Source organism: Helicoverpa armigera, chromosome 25 (genome assembly GCF_030705265.1).
Source record: "Helicoverpa armigera isolate CAAS_96S chromosome 25, ASM3070526v1, whole genome shotgun sequence".
NCBI lineage: Eukaryota > Metazoa > Arthropoda > Insecta > Lepidoptera > Noctuidae > Helicoverpa > Helicoverpa armigera.
In genome coordinates this window covers 4,829,703-4,854,322 of record NC_087144.1, presented here as the reverse complement: position 1 = coordinate 4,854,322, position 24,620 = coordinate 4,829,703, and the positions used below count along the sequence as shown (strand labels likewise).

At 38.7% G+C, this 24,620-nt stretch overlaps 2 protein-coding genes across 4 annotated transcripts; both read left to right on the top strand.

The window, feature by feature from the left end:
* The first annotated feature begins 9,866 nt into the window (after positions 1-9,866).
* Positions 9,867-17,722, top strand: LOC110381637 (uncharacterized). 3 transcript variants are annotated; one of them, XM_049845619.2, is made up of 7 exons: positions 9,867-10,169; positions 11,325-11,517; positions 13,611-13,853; positions 14,308-14,415; positions 14,861-15,001; positions 16,377-16,431; positions 17,566-17,722. In XM_049845619.2, the coding sequence occupies exons 1-7, from the start codon at positions 10,090-10,092 to the stop codon at positions 17,592-17,594; spliced, it is 849 nt and encodes a 282-aa protein (XP_049701576.2). In that variant the 5' UTR covers positions 9,867-10,089; the 3' UTR covers positions 17,595-17,722. The 3 variants fall into 3 exon arrangements, with proteins under 3 accessions (XP_049701576.2, XP_021197668.3, XP_021197669.3); XM_021341993.3 differs by lacking the exon at positions 16,377-16,431 and adding an exon at positions 16,809-17,023 and having other exon boundaries at positions 9,868-10,169; positions 17,566-17,709; XM_021341994.3 differs by lacking the exon at positions 16,377-16,431 and adding an exon at positions 16,809-17,006 and having other exon boundaries at positions 9,869-10,169; positions 17,566-17,709.
* A 2,912-nt stretch (positions 17,723-20,634) lies between these two features.
* LOC126054665 (uncharacterized) lies at positions 20,635-23,253 on the top strand. The gene is made up of 2 exons (XM_049841074.2): positions 20,635-20,914; positions 21,155-23,253. The coding sequence occupies exon 2, from the start codon at positions 21,159-21,161 to the stop codon at positions 22,437-22,439; it is 1,281 nt and encodes a 426-aa protein (XP_049697031.2). The 5' UTR covers positions 20,635-20,914; positions 21,155-21,158; the 3' UTR covers positions 22,440-23,253.
* The last annotated feature ends 1,367 nt before the right edge of the window (positions 23,254-24,620 follow it).

The following is a 24,620-nucleotide window of genomic DNA, read 5'->3' as shown; positions in this document are numbered from 1 at the left end:
AGCAGGTGAAAATTTTATCAAATACGCATAGTTTTTCAAAAATGTTTTATCTAACAAAAAGGTACATTAATCATTAATTAAAACTGCATCATCAGTTTTCTGAAAATCACTTCAAAAACTTTTCAAAACACCGACGAACTTTCTGCCAGCAATTAGTCCAAAACAAGGTTTATCCAATTTCTTAGCAATTGTACAAAATTCAAATTTAGAATACACTCTCACGCATGCTTGGCTAACCCTTTTGATGCTAGAAACATACTACAATCATTAAAATCCTTTGAAATACACGTAAAGTCCTTAAAACTAAGATTTCGCATAGGTGCCCGCTTTTTTTGCAAAAGAGTGTATATCCAAAATAATTATTAAAATTATTGAAATAGATGCTAACGAGTTACCATACATTAGTAAGGTCAAGCAAGTACTGTCCCAAAAGTAGCTGAACAACATAAGCGTCAAAAGTAGATTAACACACGGCAACATTAAAAATACGCTTTGTTAACCTAATTTTGTATTTACTGCTGTTAAGTGACTTTTGATACAATGATGTTCAGCGACATTTGGATTGATGGTGTACAGCAACTTTAGGAATACTAGTGCACAGATACTTTTGAAATACTCGTGTTTAGCGACTTTTGTAAGTTTCTGGTGTACAGTCCATTTTGTTTCCTAGTTGCGACTATAACTTATGGCATTTTATTGTGAACAGGTGTTTTGTCATGTTGATTCTGTTCATCGACTTTTGGTGCTGACTGTACAATGAGTACATAAGTAATCGTAGGTATAGTGGTTTGACGATTATTTTATAAAGCAGAATTAGTTCATTTAGAATTTCTTCGGTGTTCAAGTGACCATATAAATATGTGATGATGATGATGTCTACCTAGCCGATTATTTATTTATTTAATACTTTTAATACTTAACGCCTTAGGCATAGGATTATCAACTACGGCGGCTGTTCTCATGTAAGGAGATTAGCTAACTGCACAGGACACATTGTAATGCACAAGCATTTGCGCAGACACAAGTGCACTTACTATTCCCTCACGATGGGACGGCAATCCGACATCACCGGAGAGAGATAAAAAAATAAAAGTAGTACCTATGTAGGTGCAAGTTCACAGACAGCATAAGCTTCAATTTTCTTAAAATTATTAAAATAATCAGTTGTTTAAGAAATCTGTATTGTTTTGAGGAACACAATACATTATATCTATATCATACATATAATAAAATTATAGGAAAGTCAAAACTGTACATTGAGTATTTTTTTTAAAGAATGCTGGGGGGTGATCCATAATCGATGCTGAACCCAAATATGTAGTTTTTAGAATTTTTGTCTGTATGTTTGTCCCGGATAAACTCGATGAGTATACTGCATGGATTTCAACCAAATTTTGCATGAATATTACCTGGGGGCCGGTTCAACACATAGGCTATATATTATCACGCTATCACCTACGGGGGTTGAGCAATGAACGATTAAATAAACGAAATTGGAAATTCTAAATTGCCCACTCAGACGAAGTCGCGGGCAACAGCTAGTATTTAAATAATCATAATAAAATTTAAATTAAGCCATAACGGCATAATTTGATCTTAATTGGATTCCTTTCGGCAGTTAGAGATTTTAATACAGTGGCACCTTGTGAGGCTTCTTTGAAAACTTTCAAACCCTTTTCCTAAACCAAGGCACAAAGGCTCCCAAAAATACTGGGCCGATTTTAAAAAATCTTTAACTGTTGTAAAGTTACACTGTTAAAGAGTAGCATAGGTTTTATCCGGGTAAGTGCAGAATTTCCCCCGGGGCGCGAGTGAAAACCTGGGAAAACAGTTTTTCATCCCACCATCTCGGAAAGAGTAGTTCTACCCTTTGATATCTGAGCGCAAAAGTCGTTTTTATCCTCTAGAGCGGCAAAGTGATTTGAATTTAGAACATCGTGTGCAATACTCCATTTTTGACAATCTTGATAAGACTTTTCAAACATATACATATTAAACAAATAAAATACCTATGCCGTGGGACGCCGGCTTAGAATTGCGCTCCCCCCAAATCATCCCGTGGGTGTCGTAAGAGGCGACTAAGGGACAAACCGGAGGTCGGGCAGCAGCGTCCTCCGTGTACTGCATACCCTCACTGCGATCGCCAACCCGCCTGCCAAGCGTGGCGATTAAAGGCAATTACCCCCCAATGAGAAGCACAGAAACCAGGCCCCCAGTCCCCGGCAGCTCCGCTATCCCTGGCGCGGGTAGCGGTCAAGGTAACGGCGGAGCAGGGGGTGCTAAGAATCTCCGGAAGAGATCCGGCTACCCACCCCCACGACGACTGGCCCTGGTAACACACAACATACGCACATTGAGGACTGACGAAAAGATCTGCGAGCTGGAAGAGGAGTTGAGCAAGTTACATTGGGACATTATAGGGTTATGCGAAGTCCGTAGAGAGGGAGAGGACACCGTAACCCTGAAGTCTGGTAACTTGCTCTACTACCGGGAGGGCGACCAAAAGTCCCAAGGTGGTGTCGGGTTTCTCGTTCACAAGTCCCTCGTAAACAACATAACAACCATCGACAGTGTGTCGAACAGGGTGATATACCTAATACTCAGAATATCCGAAAGATATTCGCTGAAGGTCATTCAGGTATACGCACCGACCTCGTCACACTCCGATGATGAGGTGGAGACTATGTATGAGGACGTAAGTAGGGCCATACATAGTTCCAAAACCCACTTCACTGTTGTTATGGGGGATTTTAACGCTAGGTTGGGCAAGAAAAGCGGTGATGAGTTGAGAGTGGGGCAATTTGGATATGGGCAACGGAACCCTAGGGGACAGAGGCTGGCTGACTTTCTGGAGAAATAGGAAGTGAAGAGTTCTTCATGATGAACTCTTTCTTCCAGAAGCCGCCTCACAGGAAATGGACCTGGTTGAGTCCCGATGGTTTCACGAGAAACGAGATAGACTTCTTCATGACCGACAAGAGACGGATATTCAGTGATGTCTCTGTGATCAACAGGGTAAAAACCGGAAGCGATCACCGAATCGTAAGAGCCTCACTGAATATCAATGTTAAACTTGAAAGGTCCAGCCTGATGAAGTCTACGCTCCGACCTACTCGGTCCCATATTCAAAACCCGGAAAGCTTTCAACTCGAGCTCTCTAATCGCTTTGCTTGCCTTGAGAACTTAGTGTCAGTGGACGAGATCAACGACGGACTAGTGGAAACTGTCCGCACGGTAGGGTCTAAGTTTTTTAGACCCTGCCGTAAAAATAGACCTCAAAAACTAACCGAGCAAACCTTAAACCTCATGGCTGAACGACGCTTGCTACAGTTGCAGTCTTCCCATGATGCGAAGTCATATAGGCAGCTCAATAGACGAATATCCAAGTCCTTGCGACACGATCTGCGTCTCTTTAATACGAATCGTGTTAAAGAGACCATACAGCGAAACCAAGGCTCCAAAGTGTTCGCAAAGGACAAGTCTATTGGGCAAAGCCAGTTGACTAAGCTGAAACGGGAGGATGGCAGCATAGCGTCGACCAAGGCAGAGGTTTTAGGCGAGATCGAGAGGTTCTATGGACAGTTATACACTTCGGTCGCAAAGTCCGTTGACAGCTTGGCAGGAGATCCAAGAGCCAAGCTGTCCCGACATTATACCGAAGATATCCCGGACATCAGTCTGTACGAGATTAGGATGGCCCTGAAGCAGCTTAAGAACAACAAGGCGCCGGGTGAGGACGGAATCACTTCAGAGCTTCTGAGAGCGGGTGGAACACCGGTACTTAAAGTCCTCCAGAAGCTCTTTTATTCCGTCCTGTCCGAGGGCAAAACGCCTGAAGCATGGAGCAGGGGTGTGGTGGTGTTGTTCTTCAAAAAAGGTGACAACAGCCTATTGAAGAACTACAGACCCATCACACTTCTAAGCCATGTTTATAAGCTGTTTTCAAGGGTTATCACGAACCGTCTCGAGCACAGGCTTGATGACTTCCAGCCTCCCGAACAAGCCGGTTTCCGAAGAGGCTTTAGTACCATAGACCACATCCATACGCTGCGGCAAGTTATACAGAAGACCGAGGAGTATAACTTGCCATTATGCTTAGCGTTTGTGGACTATGAGAAAGCCTTCGATTCGGTGGAAACATGGGCGGTACTTGAGTCACTCCAACGATGCCATATTGACTATCGGTACATCGAGGTGTTGAAGTGTTTGTATAATAACGCCACCATGTCGGTCCGAGTACAGGAGCATAGCACGAAGCCGATTCCATTGAGAAGAGGCGTAAGACAGGGGGACGTAATCTCCCCGAAACTGTTTACCGCAGCAATGGAAGACGCCTTCAAGCTCCTGGAATGGCAAGGACTTGGCATCAACATCAACGGCGAATACATCACTCACCTTCGGTTTGCCGACGACATCGTAGTCATGGCAAAGTCGATGGAGGAACTCAGTATGATGCTCGAGGGCCTCGACCGAGTTTCACAACGGGTGGGCCTGAAAATGAACATGGACAAGACGAAAATTATGTCAAATGTCCATGTTCAGCCCACCCCAGTCTCTGTTGGAAGCTCGGTACTCGAAGTTGTTGACTCGTATATCTACCTAGGACAAGTAGTCCAATTAGGTAGGTCCAACTTCGAGAAAGAGGTCAACCGCCGAATCCAACTCGGCTGGGCAGCGTTCGGGAAACTACGCAATGTCTTTTCGTCCGACATACCTCAGTGCCTCAAGACGAAAGTCTTTAACCAATGTGTGTTACCAGTGATGACTTACGGCACCGAAACGTGGTCTCTCACTATCGGCCTCATCTCAAAGCTCAAAGTCGCTCAACGAGCTATGGAGAGGGCTATGCTCGGTGTTTCTCTACGTGATCGAATCCGAAACGAGGAGATCCGTAGACGAACCAAAGTGACCGATATAGCCCACCGGATTAGCAAGTTGAAGTGGCAATGGGCAGGCCATATTGCTCGTAGAGCAGATGGCAGATGGGGCCGAAAAGTGCTGGAATGGAGACCACGGACTAGCAAGCGCAGCGTAGGACGTCCACCAACGAGGTGAACAGACATTCACAATTTCATTCAATAGTCTTTTTTTGAATTTCGAATACAGAATTTAAAGAAACAAGAGACAATTTGGAGCCTGCTTGTTGATATCAAACAATCGATTACTAAGAAAACTTGGTTTTATTGGTTTACTTGGACTTAATTCTTGAAAAAGTGATTGATATCTTTGGTTTTGCAACAAACATTACTTATTCTTAACATTAAGGTGAGGTTCTCTCAATAATCTATGGATACTTCACCTGAAGTTGCCGCCCAAGCTGTGGCACTTATTCAGGCCGGACGCAGCCAAAGAAACGTGAGTGCTCAACTTAATTTAAGTCGATCTGCGGTCCGAAATGTTTATTGGAGGTACCTAGAGACTGGCGGCTTTGTTCGTCGCCAAGGAAGGCCACGATCTCGGGTCACAACTGAAAGGCAGGAGCGATTCATCGTGATGACCAGCTTGAGAAATCGTCACCTTACCTCCATTGAGACACAAAAACAACTTCGCGACTTCCACGGAGTATCTGTGAGTGCTCGAGCTGTTCGGAGAAGGTTAAAAGAACGCGATATGGTACCACACAAGCCAGCTAATGGGCCCAAACTAACGCGAACCCACCGAACAGCGCGCCTTCATTTCGCACGTAGTCATTTAAATTGGACACAGCAAGATTGGAGCCGTGTTCTCTTTTCTGATGAGTCCAAAATTGTGTTTCATGGCAATGATGGAAGGAAGAAGGTCTACCGACGTAAGGGAGAGCGTTTCGCACAATGCTACTTTGAAGAGATTAGGGCTGCCATCCGTCCGGGTTTCCCCGGATTTGTCCTCGTTTGGAGGCCGTCCGGGGGACGTCCGGGCGGGGTTTCAAGAAGTGTCCGGGGAAAACCCGGACATTTTTCTTACGAGTTGAATTACAATCGACACACAGACTGCAGAAGTCGACGTGTCTCAAAACTCAAAAATTGTCGCGCTCGCTACGCTCGCGGCTTCCTTTCTTGACACTATCTTTTTTTACGTTTAGCTACTTTAATATCCCAATATTCAAAAATGTTGCTCGCTTCGCTCGCGGCTTCTTCGGATTTTTTTTATTATACAAGTTTAGGTGCTTTAGTGACCAAAAACTCAAAAATTTTCGGCGACTTCACTTTACGGTTTTTTGTATTTTTCAACATTTTTTTGTCTAACCTGTCAAAAAGGTAGCGCCGTTTTAAGTCTTATTACTAACAAGAAGCTAACTCCTAGTTTCCATATGAGCTTTCTTATTTATGACCTTCGAAATATTAAGTCATAATCTTGCAATACTAGGTACCTACTACTTGAGCTAGATATGGCCCTGACGTTACATGTAAGGAAGCACCTCATTGAATTTAAGTATATAATAGTAGTAATAGTAATATTGAAAACTAGGTCTTGTTTCGTTAAAAAAAATTCGGACTCGTCCGGGGTAAAAATGCGATTTACGCCAAATGTCCGGGTTTTTTTAATATTTGTCCGGGTTTCACGAAATTCGAAATGGCAGCCCTAGAAGAGATGGTTGCTTATGGCGGTGGCTCAAAGACTGTCTGGGGCGGTATATCCGCGAGCGGCAAAACTCAACTTGAGGTTGTTACAGGACCACGGCTGCCAACATTAAACGCTGAAAGGTACATTCGTGAGTGCTTAGGACCTCACGTGATACCATACGCGGACTATGTGGGCCCAAATTTCCTTTTTATGCATGATAATGCAAGAGCCCATGCGGCCGGTATTGTCAGGGAATATCTTCGGGATGTGAATATCACAGTTATGGACTGGCCAGCCAGAAGCCCAGACATGAACCCCATTGAGCACATGTGGGACAAGCTAAAAAGACGTGTTAGGGCTCGTCAGCCAGTTGCCCAGACGATGCAGGAGTTGAAAATTGCCATAGAAGAGGAATGGGAGATGATCCCTCAAAACTTCATAGAGCGGTTGATAACTCTATGCCTAATCGTATGAGAGCTGTGGTAGATGCCCATGGAAGCAACACACGTTATTAAATTAAACCTTTATTTGATAAAACATGTTTTTTATTCAAAAATCAATTGCCTTTAACGAGGCACATATCCGACTTGTTAAGCGTAGCTCCATGTCGTATGGTATTCCAAATTCAAATTTAAAACAATACGATCGAAAAAGAAGGTAAAATGTATCAGGTTTAAAACTGCATCATCAGTTTTTGTTCAATCTAGCAATAATATTTCGGTAGGGGCCATCGAAACCAAAACTCTAAGGTGGGCCAATAGATGTGTCCAGAAGTGTAGATACTTCTTTTTAATTTGATACTCATATGTGCGCGCCATTTTGTTTTTTTTTGCATTTAGTAATTTCCTCGATGAGGTGGGATGAAAAGTTACGTGTTGCACTCGAGTGCAAAGATTTTTCACCTTGTGCTCTTTTGATTCCCTCGCTATCGCTCAGGATTCTAATTATTGAAACACTCGCTACGCTCGTGTTTCAATTTTAGAATCCTTCGCTTGCTCGGTCATCAAAATTGAGCCCGCGGTTAAAAAGCAACTTTGCACTCCTGTATAACAAATAACTATTATATAAATGTAACTATCTAGTAGGAATAACAACTCCCAACTGCTGATTTACTCTGGCAAGAACAACTGGGATTAAGGTCAAGCTGGTTTCTCGACACTATATTCAGTTTTCAGCAACTCGTTCCTGGAGACATTGGCTAGATTATATACCTGTTAGGCTCGTTTTCGACCAGAGATATACGAGGATGCGTTGGGAGGAATGTGTTTTTCAAGAACCAATAGAATCACTTCATTTACCTAGCCTCGCTCAGCACAGCTCTAGTGGAAACGGCTCTAGCGGAGCGAGGATTTTTATGTGCAAAATAAGCGACAAAATAAAACAAAGCTCGCACCTTTGTGAAATACTGTAGGTACCAGCCAGCAACTTGTCATACCTACATGCGCATTTTTACAGCTCCGGTAAAAACCCTCGTACGACACATTTTCCTCGCACAGCATTGGTGGAAACACCCACACATTTTCACAGCACATCTTTCTTGGAAAACCAGCCTTAGGTAACAGGCATGATTTCCAGTATTCTGAGAAGTTTCATGTTACACGCACCGTCGAGGCAGGGAGGTTTAAGCATCTATGTAAGGTACCTCTCAAGTTCGAGTATGCGGTACTGCGGCGGTTACGATTCCAGGTTATAAAAGTAAGTAAGTACCTATACGTAAGTTGTTTGTACTTTCTAAGTATAGTTAGAAAATACAAATATGTGTTTATATTTTGACACTATGGTATGAGTAAAGGCGAAGGAAAACAGTTAAGGAAACATTAACGTTAAATGTTAAAGTCTGAAATTGCGACATTTAGTTTACTTATGTATTAGGTACTTTACCTACTCGCTTATGTACTAACTCATCCACTACTTTCTGTAATTTTAATCGACTTCCTTATGTACCTACCTACTTACTGATGTATTAATTATCTACATTTCTGTTAAGGAAAGTATGCTATAAGTCATAACTATAACACTGGCGCTGAGCGTTGAAAACACTGAACAATGACCAGAAATTATATTAGCTGAAGTTGACGAAAGCTTATTATAAAGTCGTGCGGTTGCTAACTAGTGGCATCTGACGATTATTTCTAACATCGAAGCTGCGTTACATAAATGCTTTATAAACCAAAGAGTTTTTTAATTTATTTAATTTACAAAACCAGTCTAACCAATTGGTATCGGGTTGCCTGGGTAACTGGGTTGAGGAGGTCAGATAGGGCAGTCGCTCCTTGTAAAGCACTGGTACTCAGCTACACTTGGTTAGACTGGAAGCCGACCCCAACATAGTTGGGAAAAAGGATCGGAGGATGATTTAATTTTCAAAATTGATTAACAATCATTTTACTGGAATAAAGTAGTAATGCAATAAAGTAATGAGATTGATATCTACTCGATGTGAATCCTGCATGCATACTTAAATAGGCTTAGTAAATATTGACTACTTAACTTCTTAATTAAAGACTAACGGAAGTTTGAGAATGATCTCAAAAAAGTTTCGAAATGACTAGATTTGTGACGCGGTAAAAAACTTAGTACTTTGAATATTAGTGGTGAAGTAGGAAATTAAAAACTATTGCACGGATTTTCTTAAGGTTGTCACTAATGCCTACATCGATGACGAAAGATGTAAAGAATGATTGACGAAAACACCAATTTTAACGCTGACAACGATAAATAGTAGTAACTGCACAGTTGACATATTAGCGCTGAGGATCAGTCCTAAACTTCTGCAAGATAACAATCTGGAAGCTAGAAAAACGTAGGTATTCGTAAAAACAGCATGAATTAGATAAGAGCAGGAATGAATCCTTGCTAAAAACTAGATGTTTATTAAGAAAACTTAATTGTTAACTAGATGGCTGAAGTAAATCTAAAATAAATCACTTAGAAAATTGCGAAGTTCATTAACTTCAGTAATAATACTTACTACTTAGTTAACAGTTATATTTCATTCCAAAAACAATTACCTACTACCACTAGAAGTTTTAAAGCAATTAGCTTAAACTTTACCCGCAATTATTAAATAAGGCTTTAGATAAAAGATCATTCGATCTTGGTTTTGAAATCAATCTGAAGTTACAAGAAAACTTATAATAACTTAAAAAATACAAAAAAACTGCCACAAAATATAAGCTAGATTAAGTAACAATATCAAAAAAGAAATCAAAATCTTAGACCCAAAACCTGAAAAGCAAGTATCATACAAACTAATTTGCATATCAGAGCACCGCTACAAGGCTCGCGGTCTCCCGTGAAAACTTTTTGATTTACATTTGTAATGGCGGCTGACACAGGCTCGCTGCGTACTTGCATAGTATTGATAAATTGCTTTCCTGTTTTCCCAGGACCTAGACCGAGCTAAATATAGAATCTGGGGGTGGCTGCGAGGTGCTGCGCGTACAGCAATTGGTCATACACCTATCGATCGAAATAAGCGCATGCGATATTTAGTTGTCGGCGTACACCATTGAGTGCATCGTTCCGGTAAAGAAAAATTCAAAAATGCCAGCTTGCTCCGTCCTGACGTGCAAGTCCACCACGGACGAGCCCAGTGGCTCCTCGGACCGCCTCTGCTTCCATCCGTGAGTAAAAAAACGCATTTTTTCTTTAAATTTTAAGACCTTAAAATTACAATTTACCTGCTGTGGCGACCTTTAATCTGTTGCATTGAAATAGATATACATTGCTGTCAATGTTCGCTCGTGATGTTTTCCGCGCTATCATAAAGGGCAATGTATGACGCGGCGACCGATAGCGTCGCGAGCCCGGGCCGCGTCTCGTGGTGCGAGTCGCTAGAGGTGCTCCTATTATTTATTTACGACGATTTATCGATAAATGAAGTGTATTGTGTTGTTTCACATGTTCTAAATATAATTTGTAGTGTCATGTAATATTGTTGTGCAAAATGCGAAATTTAAAGATGCCTGCGATAGACCTACGCAGTTACAGTGAGGTAACCTTTTTGTGAGATTATGTATTAATTGTATTTAAATAATAAATCGCCAAAATATTAATCATTTACAATAATCGCTTGTGATCAGTGTCTAATCATAATTCCCGCGCATTTAATCCTGCATTGGCTAATCATATAAGGAATTTCCTTTGTTCGAAAATTTCGGGGAACATCAGACAGAGATAACAGATCACGTTCTGCGCAAACTCGTTACAGAATCCACTTTTGGACAAATATGGCGACTTTCTTTGTTCTGAATTTAAACTATATTTTACGATAATGTAAAACTAAAAAACATTTAAATTATTTCTAAAAAAATACAAACTTAAAATAAAGAAACTTCTTTTTACATAAAACCAAAGGGCTACGTAGTGCGTAGCAAGCGGCGTAGCGGCGTAGGCCTACGTAGGCATTTGCGTAGCGTAGTCGTTGCTTTGAATATTTTGAAATATTTAGTTGGTTCTACGGACTTATTGACATAAATAATAATAGCTAGCGAGATATTTGGAATAATATTATTTATTTTTACTAAAAAACCTGAAAAATCGGTCTTTTATATGAGAAAATGGCAACTAATAAGACTAATTTCGGGACACCTTTCACACACATGATTTTTGATTTGTGCTATAGATGCTAACACAACTGATAAACTACATATACTCCCACACACATTTTCCCATACATATTATTACACCTAGACACCAACATATGCTCATCGCAACAGCACCGGGAATCGAACCCAGTACCCTCAGCAAGGACATCATATTCAACTGTATCTTTGCAGGTTTCCATCCAACGAGGAGTTGAGAGCCAAATGGGTGGACATGACGGGCCGGTACAACTGGCACCCGGCTTTAGACGATGTGGTCTGCTCGAAGCACTTTCGGGACAACGATTATATTATCAAGAGGTCTGGAAACCGATACCTGAAGACTACCGCCATACCGTGCGAGTATGTGGTGTATAAGCATCTTTATGTAAGTATAATTATTAGTACCTTTATCGGGTTGCCCGGGTAACTGGGTTGAGGAGGTCAGACAGGCAGTCGCTTCTTGTAAAGCACTGGTACTCAGCTGAATCCGGTTAGACTGGAAGCCGACCCCAACATGATTGGGAAAACGGCTCGGAGGATGATGATTATTAGTACCTTTATGTAAGTATATTTTGCTGTTTTGTCGCGATTTCAGTCTCGTTTTGGAGGAATTTCTTCCCGCGTCTGAATTAAAATTGGCCTATAGATGTGATTCTTATCTCTCTCCGGTGGTGTCGGATTGCCTTCCCATCGGGCTATGAGAATGAAGGAATAGTGAGTGCACTTGTGTCTGCGTAAATGCTTGAGGTATGTCCTGCGCAGTTGGCTAATCTCCTTACATGAGAACAGCCGCCGTAGCCGATAATCGGCTAGGAGTACATCATCATTATATGTGATTCTTATGTAGGTATACGCTGTGTTAGATAACTGGCAAGTTTCATCAACAATTTGGATTATGATTTGATATTTGCGCGTCTCACGAACGGTGATAGTTGAAATTTTCATAGATGATGTTTTCACGTTTTTAACGATAAAAACTGAAAGCTAGAATACAATATATATTTTAGATAGCGTCCATAAAACAAACGTGTTTTTTTTCATGCAACACATCCTACATAGCTAATGGTACCTTCGATTTTCTTTATTAAGTTTTAATAAATGTATATCTGGGCATTTCAGAATACATATATTAAAAACACTTGTTAATTATGTTTTTATAAAATAACTTCACGCGTCATACAGCTACATAACACATCTTATGAAGGACAAAAAACTACGTTCCTTTATTTTTTCCAAAAAACAAAAGACAATTCATTTTGCAACTTCTATTCCAAAATTAAAACTGACATCGTATTCTCGACAAGTTGACACAGCTCTATTGTCGAAACTCCAAACATTATATAGACGTATCTACATACATATTATATTATATAGGTTTGTCTGTCTGGCCGTTCCCTCGGGTTCAAGCCCAGTTTGTCAATTGCAAAATGATGTACTCGTGTTAAAGAGTTATAGTGTATCTAGAATATTTTCAAGTGCACAAAGCAGTGAATATATTTTTTGTTCTTTTGTGGAAATAAAAGATTATTCTTCGATTTTAATTGAAGCAGTGTGCAAAGGTAATTTTTTAGTGCAGTTTAGTGTCAATTGTTAATATGTACTTAATCCTTTGCAATTCGTTGTGGTCGGATATTCAAATTTTTAATAAATGTAGCGTGTAAAGGTAAGTGGCTAATAACTGCGATTTAGGGATAGGTAAACAGTGATTGTGGTTGTTATTCTTTTAGAATAGAGTAGTAGAGAGTAGAATTTTATTTTGAAAATATGGGTGAACGTAGGTCTGAAAACACAATAAGGCTCAGCCACATTTTACCATCCTGCAAGCAAATGTTAACATTATTTATAATCGCAATTTTATTATTTATTTTATGTACCCACATAAACAAGATCATTTAAATTATTTGTTAAAATTTAAGATTGTTGTCGAATGTCGTAAGAATTAAAGAATGCAATAGATGGTCTTCTGTCGCAATCAGTATTTTTATCTTTATATTACTTATATAAATATTATTTAATAATCGGTTTTAGGTCGTCTTTTTTACACACTTTTTATTAATCGTTTTTGCCGTAACCAGCTTGCCTGTATCTGAACTGAAGTGACCTTATTTTTTTAAGTTATTGCAATTAAAACAATTGGCATTTATAAAACAATCGGGACACGATATAGCACAACTTATAAAATTAAGAAATAACCACTAAGAAATGAAAAAAAGACACATATTTAAGCCCTATTTGTGCCCTAACAGGGTCCATAATATGTACCTAGCTTTAAGCCCCTTGTAACATCATTGTAACATTATGGTATACAAATAAATATGAATATGAAAGGTTTCAAAAACTGTCAAAACAACTCGTTATCCTTATCAATAACTTGGTGCCAAAAGTATATTGTGGTGTTTAATAAAAATGCTTAGAAATAACATTTTACCTAAAACCCGCTTGTATTTAAAATAAATTAACAATTACTATTAATTTCAGCCCGACGAAGAAGTATTACCACCAGCGCCCGAAGACAACGAGGTGGAGGTGCCCCAACCAGAGACAAGCCGGGCTCCAACACCCGGCCTCCTTTTTTCCGTGCCATCCAGCCCTGGCCCACTGTCTCCCGTGCAAATGTCACCAGGGCTTAACCTGTCACCTTTCCAAGAGGCTGATACCACTTTTGGGAATGACTATGATATGGATCAGAATGAAAATGATATTGGATGGGAGCATTTTGCGGTGAGTAGGTACCTAAAGGGAAAAGTGGAATATAACTTAATTAGTTATACTTTGTTGGCTGTCCTTCTGTCTGTCTGTCACCTGGCTGTATCTCATGAATCATGAAAATTATATAGGTAGTTGAAATTCTCACAATAATGTAGGTAACAAAAAATACTGAAAACTAGAATAAAATAACATACATTTGGGCGTTTATGTAAGATGTGATTTTTTTGGTCGCTATTGGTACGGAACAATTCGAGCGCGAATCCGATTCGTTATTTTTCTGGTAAAACAGTTCATAATATCTCCACAAATACATTCTGAAAAATAATAATATAGGCGTAGGTACCACTATTTTAAGCTGTACACATTTTTTTATTACTACCTCCAAAAAATACACCAGCCAGTTTTTTTTGCCAGTCTTCATAATAAGGAGGTTATGTAACTCTTATATTTTGTTTTTGGGTTTTAGAGCCGTCAGTACTTTGCACCGGCAACTCGTCGGTCCAGGATTTTCAAACGACGCTCATCCGACATCGATTCGTCCAGCTTTGAGGAGCGTTATCAACGGGAGTTCGGGGTAAGTTATATTTTCTAGCTGAAGTATGGTATAAATGCTATTTGCTCTGCTCGTAATGTACTGTTATTTTTTTACTAAACCTCTCGTTATTTTTTTTTTTTTTTTATTTTTGCTTTTCACGATCCCGCAAATCTCCGTGTAAGCAGCCTTCAAAACACAAGTTTCAATTGTCTCCTTTTTCAAAATCGCAGTAAAAAAATTTACACACCTATGCCTGCGTATTTGCATCTTTATTTACTAACTACTTTAGCCTTCGGTGGTCCCTTGACTTACAATAACATATTGCAATAAAGATTTGAATCGCCAAAAATCATCGCGCAATTTTCAATACTAACCCAATACCTTCAATATAGCACAACACAAAATATTGCAATAATTGATGGTTCAGAGAGCGTCATACGCAAAGCCGGTAAATCCACAACCCAATTTGTAACGTAACTTCCAGCCGGCAACCAACCCAAGCCCTCCATTGGAGCTGAACCCTCATATGCAAGACCTGGCTCCCCCGATGAACCCCGTGATCGATGACAACGTTCCCTTGGAGGAAATCAAACGCCTGCTGTCCAAGCATAAAGTTTGCAAAAAGGTAAGAATTATATGTACCTATTATAGAAATATATGTAGCTTATGCCAGCGCAGTGAATTCACTTGTTTCGGAAGGGAATTATTTCGCGCACCCGGATAAAAAGAAGTTTAGAGCTACCTCGATAAATGGACTATCTAACACTGAAATAGTTTTTGAAATCAGTCTAGTAGTTGATAAGATTAGCGCGATTAAACAAACAGACTATATATAGCTTTTTATAGAATTGTGAATGGTCTGTAACTTCCATAGTATTCATGTCTTCGTGATGTCTTCTCAAGAATAGATGACGGAGTAAACACACAGATTTTTGACAATAAAAACGTCAGACAAATTAATTTATTGAAATTAGGCTTATTAAATAAGCACTTTTTCACGGCACCCTCAAAAACGCTCTTTCACCGTTTCCTAAGGACGGGAAGAAGTAACGGTGATGAACAAACTTCCCAGCAATTACACAGCTGTCTTACAATTTAATTATTTAATTCTAATGCTATTATTATACATTATGTTATGAATCAATTACTTATGAGTCGTCTTTTAAAGAAAATAAAAGTCGTCAATAAAAATTGCCCCTTCTGGCTGACAGACAAACTTTGTACCTACCTTTATTAAAAGCATCCATTTAGCTTTCCCCTTTATCAAAATCAAAGCCCCTAGCGACACCCTAATTGGGGAGAGCTAATCTGTCTGGTTGTCTACCTGTCTATATCATTAATAGTACCTGTGTAGTATTTCGTTTGACTAGTTTTCTAAAGGTATACAAAATTGATACGAATTTTATTTAAAAACTCATTTTAAAAATGAAATGCGACTATAACTTAATGTAAACACAACAAGAGCTATAACTTAATCAATTGAATTTTAAACAGTATCATGCAGTGTATGCTCAAACGGAGTATAGGTATATTATTTCGACACCTATATAAGTGGCATAGTTTAATTAAATTTAATTTAATTATCCTTACTAATATTATAAATGCAAAAATAACTCTGTCTGTCGTGCTTTCACGCTAAAACGTACTGAACCGGATACATCGACAGTCTAGCTAGGGCCTGCCAAAAGTGGCAAAGGACGTAAGCTACTTTTTGTTTGGCGCAGAAAGTAGTTTCTTCGGGAATTGTCTTATATGACATATATATAACACAATTCCCGAAAATCTTGATTCGAAAATCTTTGATCAAATCCCTTAGGGAATTGATCAAATCCCCGTTTTTATCATATCCCTGCGACATATATCCTTACGGGACAGTTCACGAGAAACCTTATGTGTAATTTTTAATTTTAATTTCTTATGGTGCATAAAGTTTTACCCTTAAAGTGATGGGTATATGTCACAGTGATTTCTCACGATATCCTGGTCCAAAATTTTCACAGAGAAGGAGGATATCCAGTCGCAAGTCCCGAGGGGCCTCCTCGTCACCAATTGGACGTGAGTTTATAAGGAATACGTTCGAGCACTTTTTAACTAAAAAAATGACCTCTTATTTATAAAATAGCACCTTCATAAGGCTCTTTAAAAGTGCTCGAACATTTCCCAAAGTCTCTTTGAAAAAATCCTGCCAATGTGACCACAGAGTATTAAGTAAACGGATTGACCACCTGTAGAAGCTCGATTTTCAAGTCCTAAAAATTATAATTCAGCACATTCTCGCGGTATGGTTTGTGTCAAAGTAGACTTATTTCCCTGACGTTTCTTTCCCCCATGCACTGATTAATATAAGTAAATATAAGTTGTAAAATACTAGCACTCCCTTCCCCTAATATTTCAATAATGTTGTGGTTGATTGTCATTTTGTATTGTTGTAGGCAATCTCCGCGGCACACGCAGAAATTAGAGAGGCTAGGAAGATTAAAATGCAACTGCAAAGCGGAAACATGAGTGATTACGAGAAAGCCGAAGCTATCATCGTGCTGCAAAAGAAACAGATTGTTAAACTCACCATTAAAAATAGACGATTTTCAAAAGTCTTTAAGCAAATTTCGTCGATTTTACGAAAAATAAAGGCACGTAGGTTAAAACGGTAGTTATTTTTCTTTTGCGAGTTTGAATTTAATTTTATGAAGTGCAAGTGCAATCCACGGAGTAGTAAGCTGTGCCTGTGGATTGAATTAAAATAATTCATTGATACTCTAATTGAGAGAGATTGATTGCTTTGCGTGGGGGAAGGGAACGGTCAGTCATTGGAAATTCAATCACTGAACTCGAAACGTCCTAAGGGCTGAAAAACCTATTCAATAAAAGTATTTCTATTATTATGGAATATATCATTATGATGTGTGTAATAGTGGTGCATTACGGTAGACGCAATCACGTAATTTAAATCTCAGACGAAATAAATAAATCTTACTACTTTTGGCTCGACGAAAAATAAAAATAAAATCGGAGTTCCATTTGCTTACTACTCTGTGTTATCTCATGCTTTTTCAAAAGTAGCTAAAAGTTATTAAAGTAATGCCTTTTCTTTTAAAAAAAATGGCTTATTATATGATTTCCAAAGCAACTTACATATGTAGGTAGGTACTATGATTGTATTAATTAACGTGTTTATTTTTCCTTTTCCAGATGAAGTAAGCTCTTCAAGCGAGAAGTAAAGAGCCGAAGTCTGTAGATATAAGTTTCTCAACTACTCACTTCTCCGATAACACTCACTATATCTCGAAAATACGAGTGTTCGATGTTTCACTGTCTCTCGGTCTACTGACCATACTGTCCTTCTTGTACTCTGATAATATAAGTGTTCTCAAACATTCATTGTATATAAAAAGGCTGTCAGAAGCCCTGATTGTTGTACTGTTACCCCCGCGAACCTTCACAGTTAGGGGTGAAACCAAACTCAGTGACTATTAAAAAAAAACACGAGAATATTTTGTTATCTATGGCTGTTTTTAGTCGCGTGTTAACGGAGAACCGGGAAAATCTGTAACAACGTTTTTTATATCACTGAAAAGTACAAATCGCCATAGCATAATATTTAAGACTACAATAAAAATGCTTTAGTTTTTGAATTTGAGGTTATCGGATACAGGGTGATACGAATTTGATTACCTATAAAATAATTACTGAGAAGCGTTATAGCCCTTAAACTGTGGATTTTACCTAAAATACAGGTATATAATTATCCTTTCAATATGTACTATGGTCTTAAGAATAAAACCTCTGAAGAAATGCTCAAAAACGTCAAAAAGTTACCATCGAACTTTCTAGACCATTTTATATACCTGTATTCAAGTGTCTATGTATTCCTATACTGCTTTTGATGTTTTTACAGAGACTCGCATTAGGTAGAGCTCTGAACTTAATGTTCTCATATAATATAATAGGCCGACCTTACATTTGTAAGTATTGCTAACGTAATTTACTGCTGTTAAACCTCTTATTAGGTATCATCATCATCTCAGCCATAGGACGTCCACTGCTGAACATAGGCCTCCCCCTTTGATCCACAGATACCTGTAGGTCGCTTACAATAATTTCTTACAATTTACGGAAGCAATTTACAAATGTAAGATCGAGGATACTTTTAAGGATTGAAAACAAAGCGAGATGACCTGATAATTGTAAGCTTATTTTCTTCAGTTCCTATGAGGTCAATTTAAGAGAATATGCCTACAATACGAGATGGAAAATTGTACAAAGGTATTTTTGAGAAGTTTTGTAAAAGATGACGTTAGATCACGGAAAGAGACCATGTCTCCCACAAATAATCACTATTTAAAGTTCTTACACACACTAGCGGATTTTCTGCTCGGTTTTTCCGGCAACGTGCGAGTTGTACCTACGGGCGTTACAGTGAGCGCGTGCTGAAAACAATTGACAACTAATGGTTCAACGATGACAGCTAGAACCGCATGACAAAATCCTTACCGCTCTGAATAAGTCACGCGTAGAAAAACGAGCTATACAAACGCCACAATCCGCACGTCTGAAAACGATCAAATTTTTAATTACCAAATATGTTTTAGGCCGTAAAAGCTCAGTAAACGAATATCTATTAAGTTTTTCAAATAGAAAAAATAACTTGTCAGGCGTGGGCGACGGACATTGCCACCCACGCGTTTTGGTTCTCTGCGTGGGATGGCGTGGCACTGTGTCGCGCTTGAAGAGTCCCGCGATGTAGCTTATTTTCGACCCACAGAAAAAAGACAAGTGCCCCGAGGGAATATAGCATACTCGATCGCTAAGAGGGGTTATAATTTTTTTTAACGGAACAGACTTTGTCTATTTCTATAATAGATCAAAATTATAATAAACAATAGATCTTTCGTCATCTTGGAATAATCTCGTTTTGTGAGACCGGTTCCACATGTTGGCTCAAACATTCTTCAACGTTGGGAACCTTCAACCTTCATCAATGTATGTAGGTGTTTTCTTCTCAAGCACCTAATGCTTAACGCAACGCAAACGTTGGAACAAATGTTGGGCCAACGAGTGAAGCCGGTTTAAAGGAGTAACACGCACAAAACTCACCGACCGACTTTATCAAGCTAATTTCTCGCGGATTCACCCGTTTCCAACGGGAACTTATTCCCGTACCTGTCTAGATATTGCCTGTATGAAGAATAGTGTATTTTCCAACAGTGCAAGAATTTCTTAAATCTGTCCAGTCATTTCGTAGCCTTTCTACAAACAGAAAAAAAGGCTGTCACGCTCGCACACCAGCTGATAAAAATATAATTTCGAACTAAAGTTGGTTTTTGGGTTTTTGTGTAGGGACTCCTTATAACTACGGACTAATATATCGACCTAATTATAATAATAACTCAATTAATACACGTAAGTAGTTACCTAAGGTTGTATGTTAGACAACACAATTCATTTGACAATATCATGAACAAACGCATTTATGCTTTTTTTAGCCGTATATTTTTACTACTTTTAGGTAGGTAGGTACAAAGTATCAGTTTACACTTTACATAAAGACTACTTGTAAAACCATATATTTTTATTTTAAAAACAGGTACTTTACTATTAAGTTTTTCGCCATTATTTAATTGTAGGCACTTGTATAATTTAGGTATTTTAATTATTATGAGCCTACCAAGTTTATGTAAGTACCTACATTTTTATTCTAATTTTTACTCCACTGCCAAAATGGTTTACCTAAAGTTCTTCATGACAACGTACTTTCTAATCAAAAACTGCATCTAAATCTATTCACCTGTAGAGCGAAGTTTCCACCAGTGGTTTTTAAGGGTGAAACTTATAACATCTCTCCCCTTTTATATCGTGTTTTACAGTATTTTGTCATACATTAGCGTACCGTAAGAAGAGCTTTAGGGTCATTTGGTCATTGCACCCGATAAACGAAGTTAGTTTGTAAGCTTTACTCAATTTCATGAGATCTCAATGTTCCTTAAGTAGTATTGTACATACTAGGCGTTCCAATGATGCGAGGGCGTGAGCAAGTGGCTCAAGATAGAAGATACAGTTACCGGCACGGATATTGGGCTCTCGGCGGAAGAGTGGGGATCGCTTTGCGCACCCGTACGTATAAGGCAATAAGGCAGTAAATCGCTTCTGCGCAGATGAAGGTCAGGGCTCAATATCCGTGCCGATAACTGTAGAATTTGAGCAAGTTACTGAGAAGTCCGTAGGTAGGTATTGCAAATTTTCTTGAAAAGGTAGGTAGTGACGTACCGTAAAATGAGGCTACTTTGCTCCATGAAGGTAAATATGCTCCAAATTTAAAAAAAGATTATTTCGATTAAATCTCTTAATATACGGAGATGTTTAAAAATTTTTGAACGCGTCCGATATATGTTTTATAAGATTGGCAACACTGAATAAGCACTTCCGGTTTTTGACATTTCTTTTCTTCGTTAGCAGCCATTAACAACAGACGAGCGATTCTTAAAAAAAAAAATAGTCTGCAAAATCCACCTTCATCGACGAATATACTCAGATATTTGAGGTAAGGAGAGTTTAATGTAAGTAGGTATGTAATTAGCTAACAATTTCAACTAATATTTAGAAAATATGTGCATTAATTTGGATTTCTAACCTCTTTTACTTTCTTGTGCCTACTTTGCGCCATGTTTGGGGATATTTTGCTCCTGGAGCAAAGTTACAATTGAAATTGCGTTTGAATACTTGCTAATAGTAACTGTCACATAGCTCATACTAAATTCAAATAGTTTTTTTTTTTTTATAGGAAAATGCCTCGGAATTATGTAAGGAAAATGCCTAAAAGAAATTATAAAAATTATTCACAAGAGGCTCTTCGAGATTGTCTAGCAGCAATAGAAAATAAAGAATTAACGCAAAGGAAGGCTAGTGAAATATATAGGATTCCACGAAGGACTATTATAAACCAAATTAGGCTCTTACGACGCAACGAAACACCAAGGCCGCCTGGAGCACCTACAACATTCACGGAGGAAGAAGAAAAAATTTTCGTATCGTGCATACAAAAATTGAGCGAGCATGGTTTTCCTCTTACAAGTTTCGATTTGCGTATTGTAATACAATCTTATCTGGACAAGATTGGGAGAAGAGTTCCCAAGTTTAAAAACAACTGCCCAGGCTTGGAATGGGTGTCGAGTTTTTTGAAAAGAAATGCTGAATTGTCACAGCGCCTCGCTGCTAATATAAAGCGCAGTAGAGCTGGCACTGATCGGGAAACTCTTTCAGATTATATTCAAAATTTAGCAGAGGTGTTAAAAGATGTTCCACCAGAAAATATTTGGAATTACGATGAGACGAATTTATGTGATGACCCTGGGCAAAAAAAGATTTTGACGAGAAGAGGCACCAAATACCCCGAAATTATAAGAGATACATCCAAAAGTTCTACATCGATCATGTTTGCTGGAAGTGCTGAAGGAGAATTACTTCCGCCATACGTCGTCTATAAATCTAAGCAGCTATGGAATACTTGGACAGAAAATGGGCCGAAAAATACTCGCTACAATTGTAGTCCTTCCGGATGGTTCGACATGAACATATTCAATGACTGGTTTTTCGCACTTGTACTGCCAAAGCTCAAAAAACAGGAAGGCCCTAAAGTCCTCATAGGCGACAATCTATCGTCACATATTTCGGTAGATGTTCTTAAAGCTTGCAAAGAAAATAACATACGGTTCGTGTGTCTTCCTCCGAACAGCACCCACTTGACGCAACCACTCGATGTCGCCTTCTTTCATCCAATGAAAGTTGCATGGCGGAAAATTCTAACGACATGGAAGCAGTGCGAACAAGGCATACGGGAAAAAACTGTTCAAAAGAGCAGTTTTCCAGTCTTACTTAAAAAACTTCTTGCGGATTTAGAAGAAAATAGAAAAGAAAACTTAAAATCCGGTTTCAGGAAATGTGGGATTTATCCGACCAATGCAAATGCCTTATTAGAGAGATTGCCTAAACCTGTTGATAAGACTGCGGCAGAAAATTCTTTTGGAAACACTTCAAGCCAAGAGAGTGGAATGGACTGGAGGCGTTAACCCGAAAAGACGACGAACGAAACTCAACATAGTTCCGGGAAGAAGTGTCACGGAGCTGATAGACAGTTCACTGGCGGACAAAGAAAACGAGGAGCCATGTCTTGAAATGGAAGCCCAGGCCTCGACTTCAGAACCTCGTCGTACAAGAATTCATAGCGACAGTACATATGCCGAGAGTGAAATATCTCTTCATGACTCTTCAAACGATGAAACAATGAATGATATGCTGGAGACAATGTCAGAAGAAGAGACAACCGTAGACAATGCCAGGGAAAGTTCTAAAACAAAAAAATTTAAACCACTCATAAAGGCCGAAGGAGAATATGTAGCTTTCACATACGAAGGGGAAGTCTTCCCAGGCATCATCACGAAAATCAATGATAAAGGACCGTACATATCCTCAATGAAAAGGTCTCTCAAATATTGGAAATGGCCAAAACCAAAGGATGAGATCCAATACACTTGGAATGAAGTTCTTGGATGTATATCTGCACCGAAGAAAATTGGTCGACGTGAATTTTATACTGTTCCTGATCTCGATCAAATTTGGGGGACCTAAGATCTCAATAATTATTAAAAATATGATTGTTCATCCTCATAAGTTTTTTTAGAAGGTATTTTTAGTTCTTTTTTTTCACGTTTCTAATGTCTAGCGTTAGAAATTCTTATTTTTATGTTATTTCTAAAAGTTTACATGTTTCTAGAGATTTATGTAGCCTTTGGTGGTTTTGATAGTTTATTAGACTTAAGAGAAAATGATTCTAAGACTGATTTATCTGAAAGTACAAATAAAAAATGTTCCTTATGTTGTTTATTTTGAGTTTTATTTCATTCAAACTACATCAGTATGACGAGAAAGACTCAAAAGTTGATGCATCGCTATTTATTTTTGGAGCAATTTAACAGCTGAGGCTGTTAACTTTGTCCCTGTTTCTTAAATGTGCCTGTTTTAGTACAAGTTAAATGTAGGAGCAATGTTTCCGAAAGGGTGGGTAACATTGCTCCACTTTTAAATAAAAAAAAATAAAATAAATAAATTAAATAATTATGTTTGTCATTTTAAATATTGGATCCAGAAGGATCAATGAGTCATGTAAAATTTTCTGAAAAGCCGTATCAAAGAGGTATTTTGCGTGAGTAACACATATTAAATTTTGGAGCAAAAACCGGAGCAAAGTAACCTCATTTTACGGTACAAGTCGTGGTGGCCTAGTGGGTAAAGAACCAACCTCTCGAGTATGAGTGAGTGCGTTCGATTCCAGTTCAGGCAAGTACCAATGCAACTTTTCTAAGTTTGTATGTACTTTCTGAGTACCTATATCTTAGACACCAATGACTGTGTTTCGGAGGGCACGTTAAGCTGTAGGTCCCGGCTGTCATTTAACACCCTTGGCAGTCGTTACGGGTAGTCAGTAGCCAGTGAATCTGACGCCAGTCTTACCAAGAGGTACTGGGTTGCCTGGGTAACTGGGTTGAGGTCAGATAGGCAGTCGCTCCTTGTAAAACACTGGTACTTGTCTTCATCCGGTTAGATTGGAAGTCTTTAGGAAAAAGGCTCGTGAGATGATGAGGTAGGTAGTTACGCGTAAATTGGAACACCTAGTCTGTATGTTTGTAGATTTACAATATAATTGGTGTATAAAAATTTGTGAAAAATACCACTGGTTTTATTTATCTCTGTTTAGTACCCTGAACCCAAATGATATATCGGATGTGTTGTACCTACCTAATCACATTAAATTCTATCTCATATTATATGATATTTCTATCTTCTATCATTTTATGATATTCAATGGCTTTTTTTTTAATTACCCTAATCCATTCAGTGGTTTACCCACAGGAGTCATTTTTTTTCGTTCTAATCTACATATATTAACCAGTATATTAACGTATTTAATGTAATGTGATTAGGTACGACACACGCGATAAAATAAAAAACAGTGTTTGAATGCCTCGATAACGGTACAGCTGTTGTGTTTCTGGTTCAAATCTGGAGATTCTGTAGACCTTGGTATGATAATATTTTTTGGTAAGAAATAAAGAAAAAAACCTAATAAACGTCAACACATGAACTGTCGGTAGCGCCACCATACATAGGGTGTACATAAGGAAATACATGGGGCGTACACAAGGAAATACATAGGGCAGTTTAGATTAGACATTAGTATAGATTACATCCCA

Coding starts and splice junctions, on each gene's coding strand:
- LOC110381637 (XM_021341993.3), top strand. CDS start 10,090: ATGCCAGCTTGCTCCGTCCTGACGTGCAAGTCCACCACGGACGAGCCC. Junction 10,170..11,324: donor GACCGCCTCTGCTTCCATCC/GTGAGTAAAAAA, acceptor GTATCTTTGCAG/GTTTCCATCCAACGAGGAGT. Junction 13,854..14,307: donor TTGGATGGGAGCATTTTGCG/GTGAGTAGGTAC, acceptor TTTGGGTTTTAG/AGCCGTCAGTACTTTGCACC.
- LOC126054665 (XM_049841074.2), top strand. CDS start 21,159: ATGCCTCGGAATTATGTAAGGAAAATGCCTAAAAGAAATTATAAAAAT.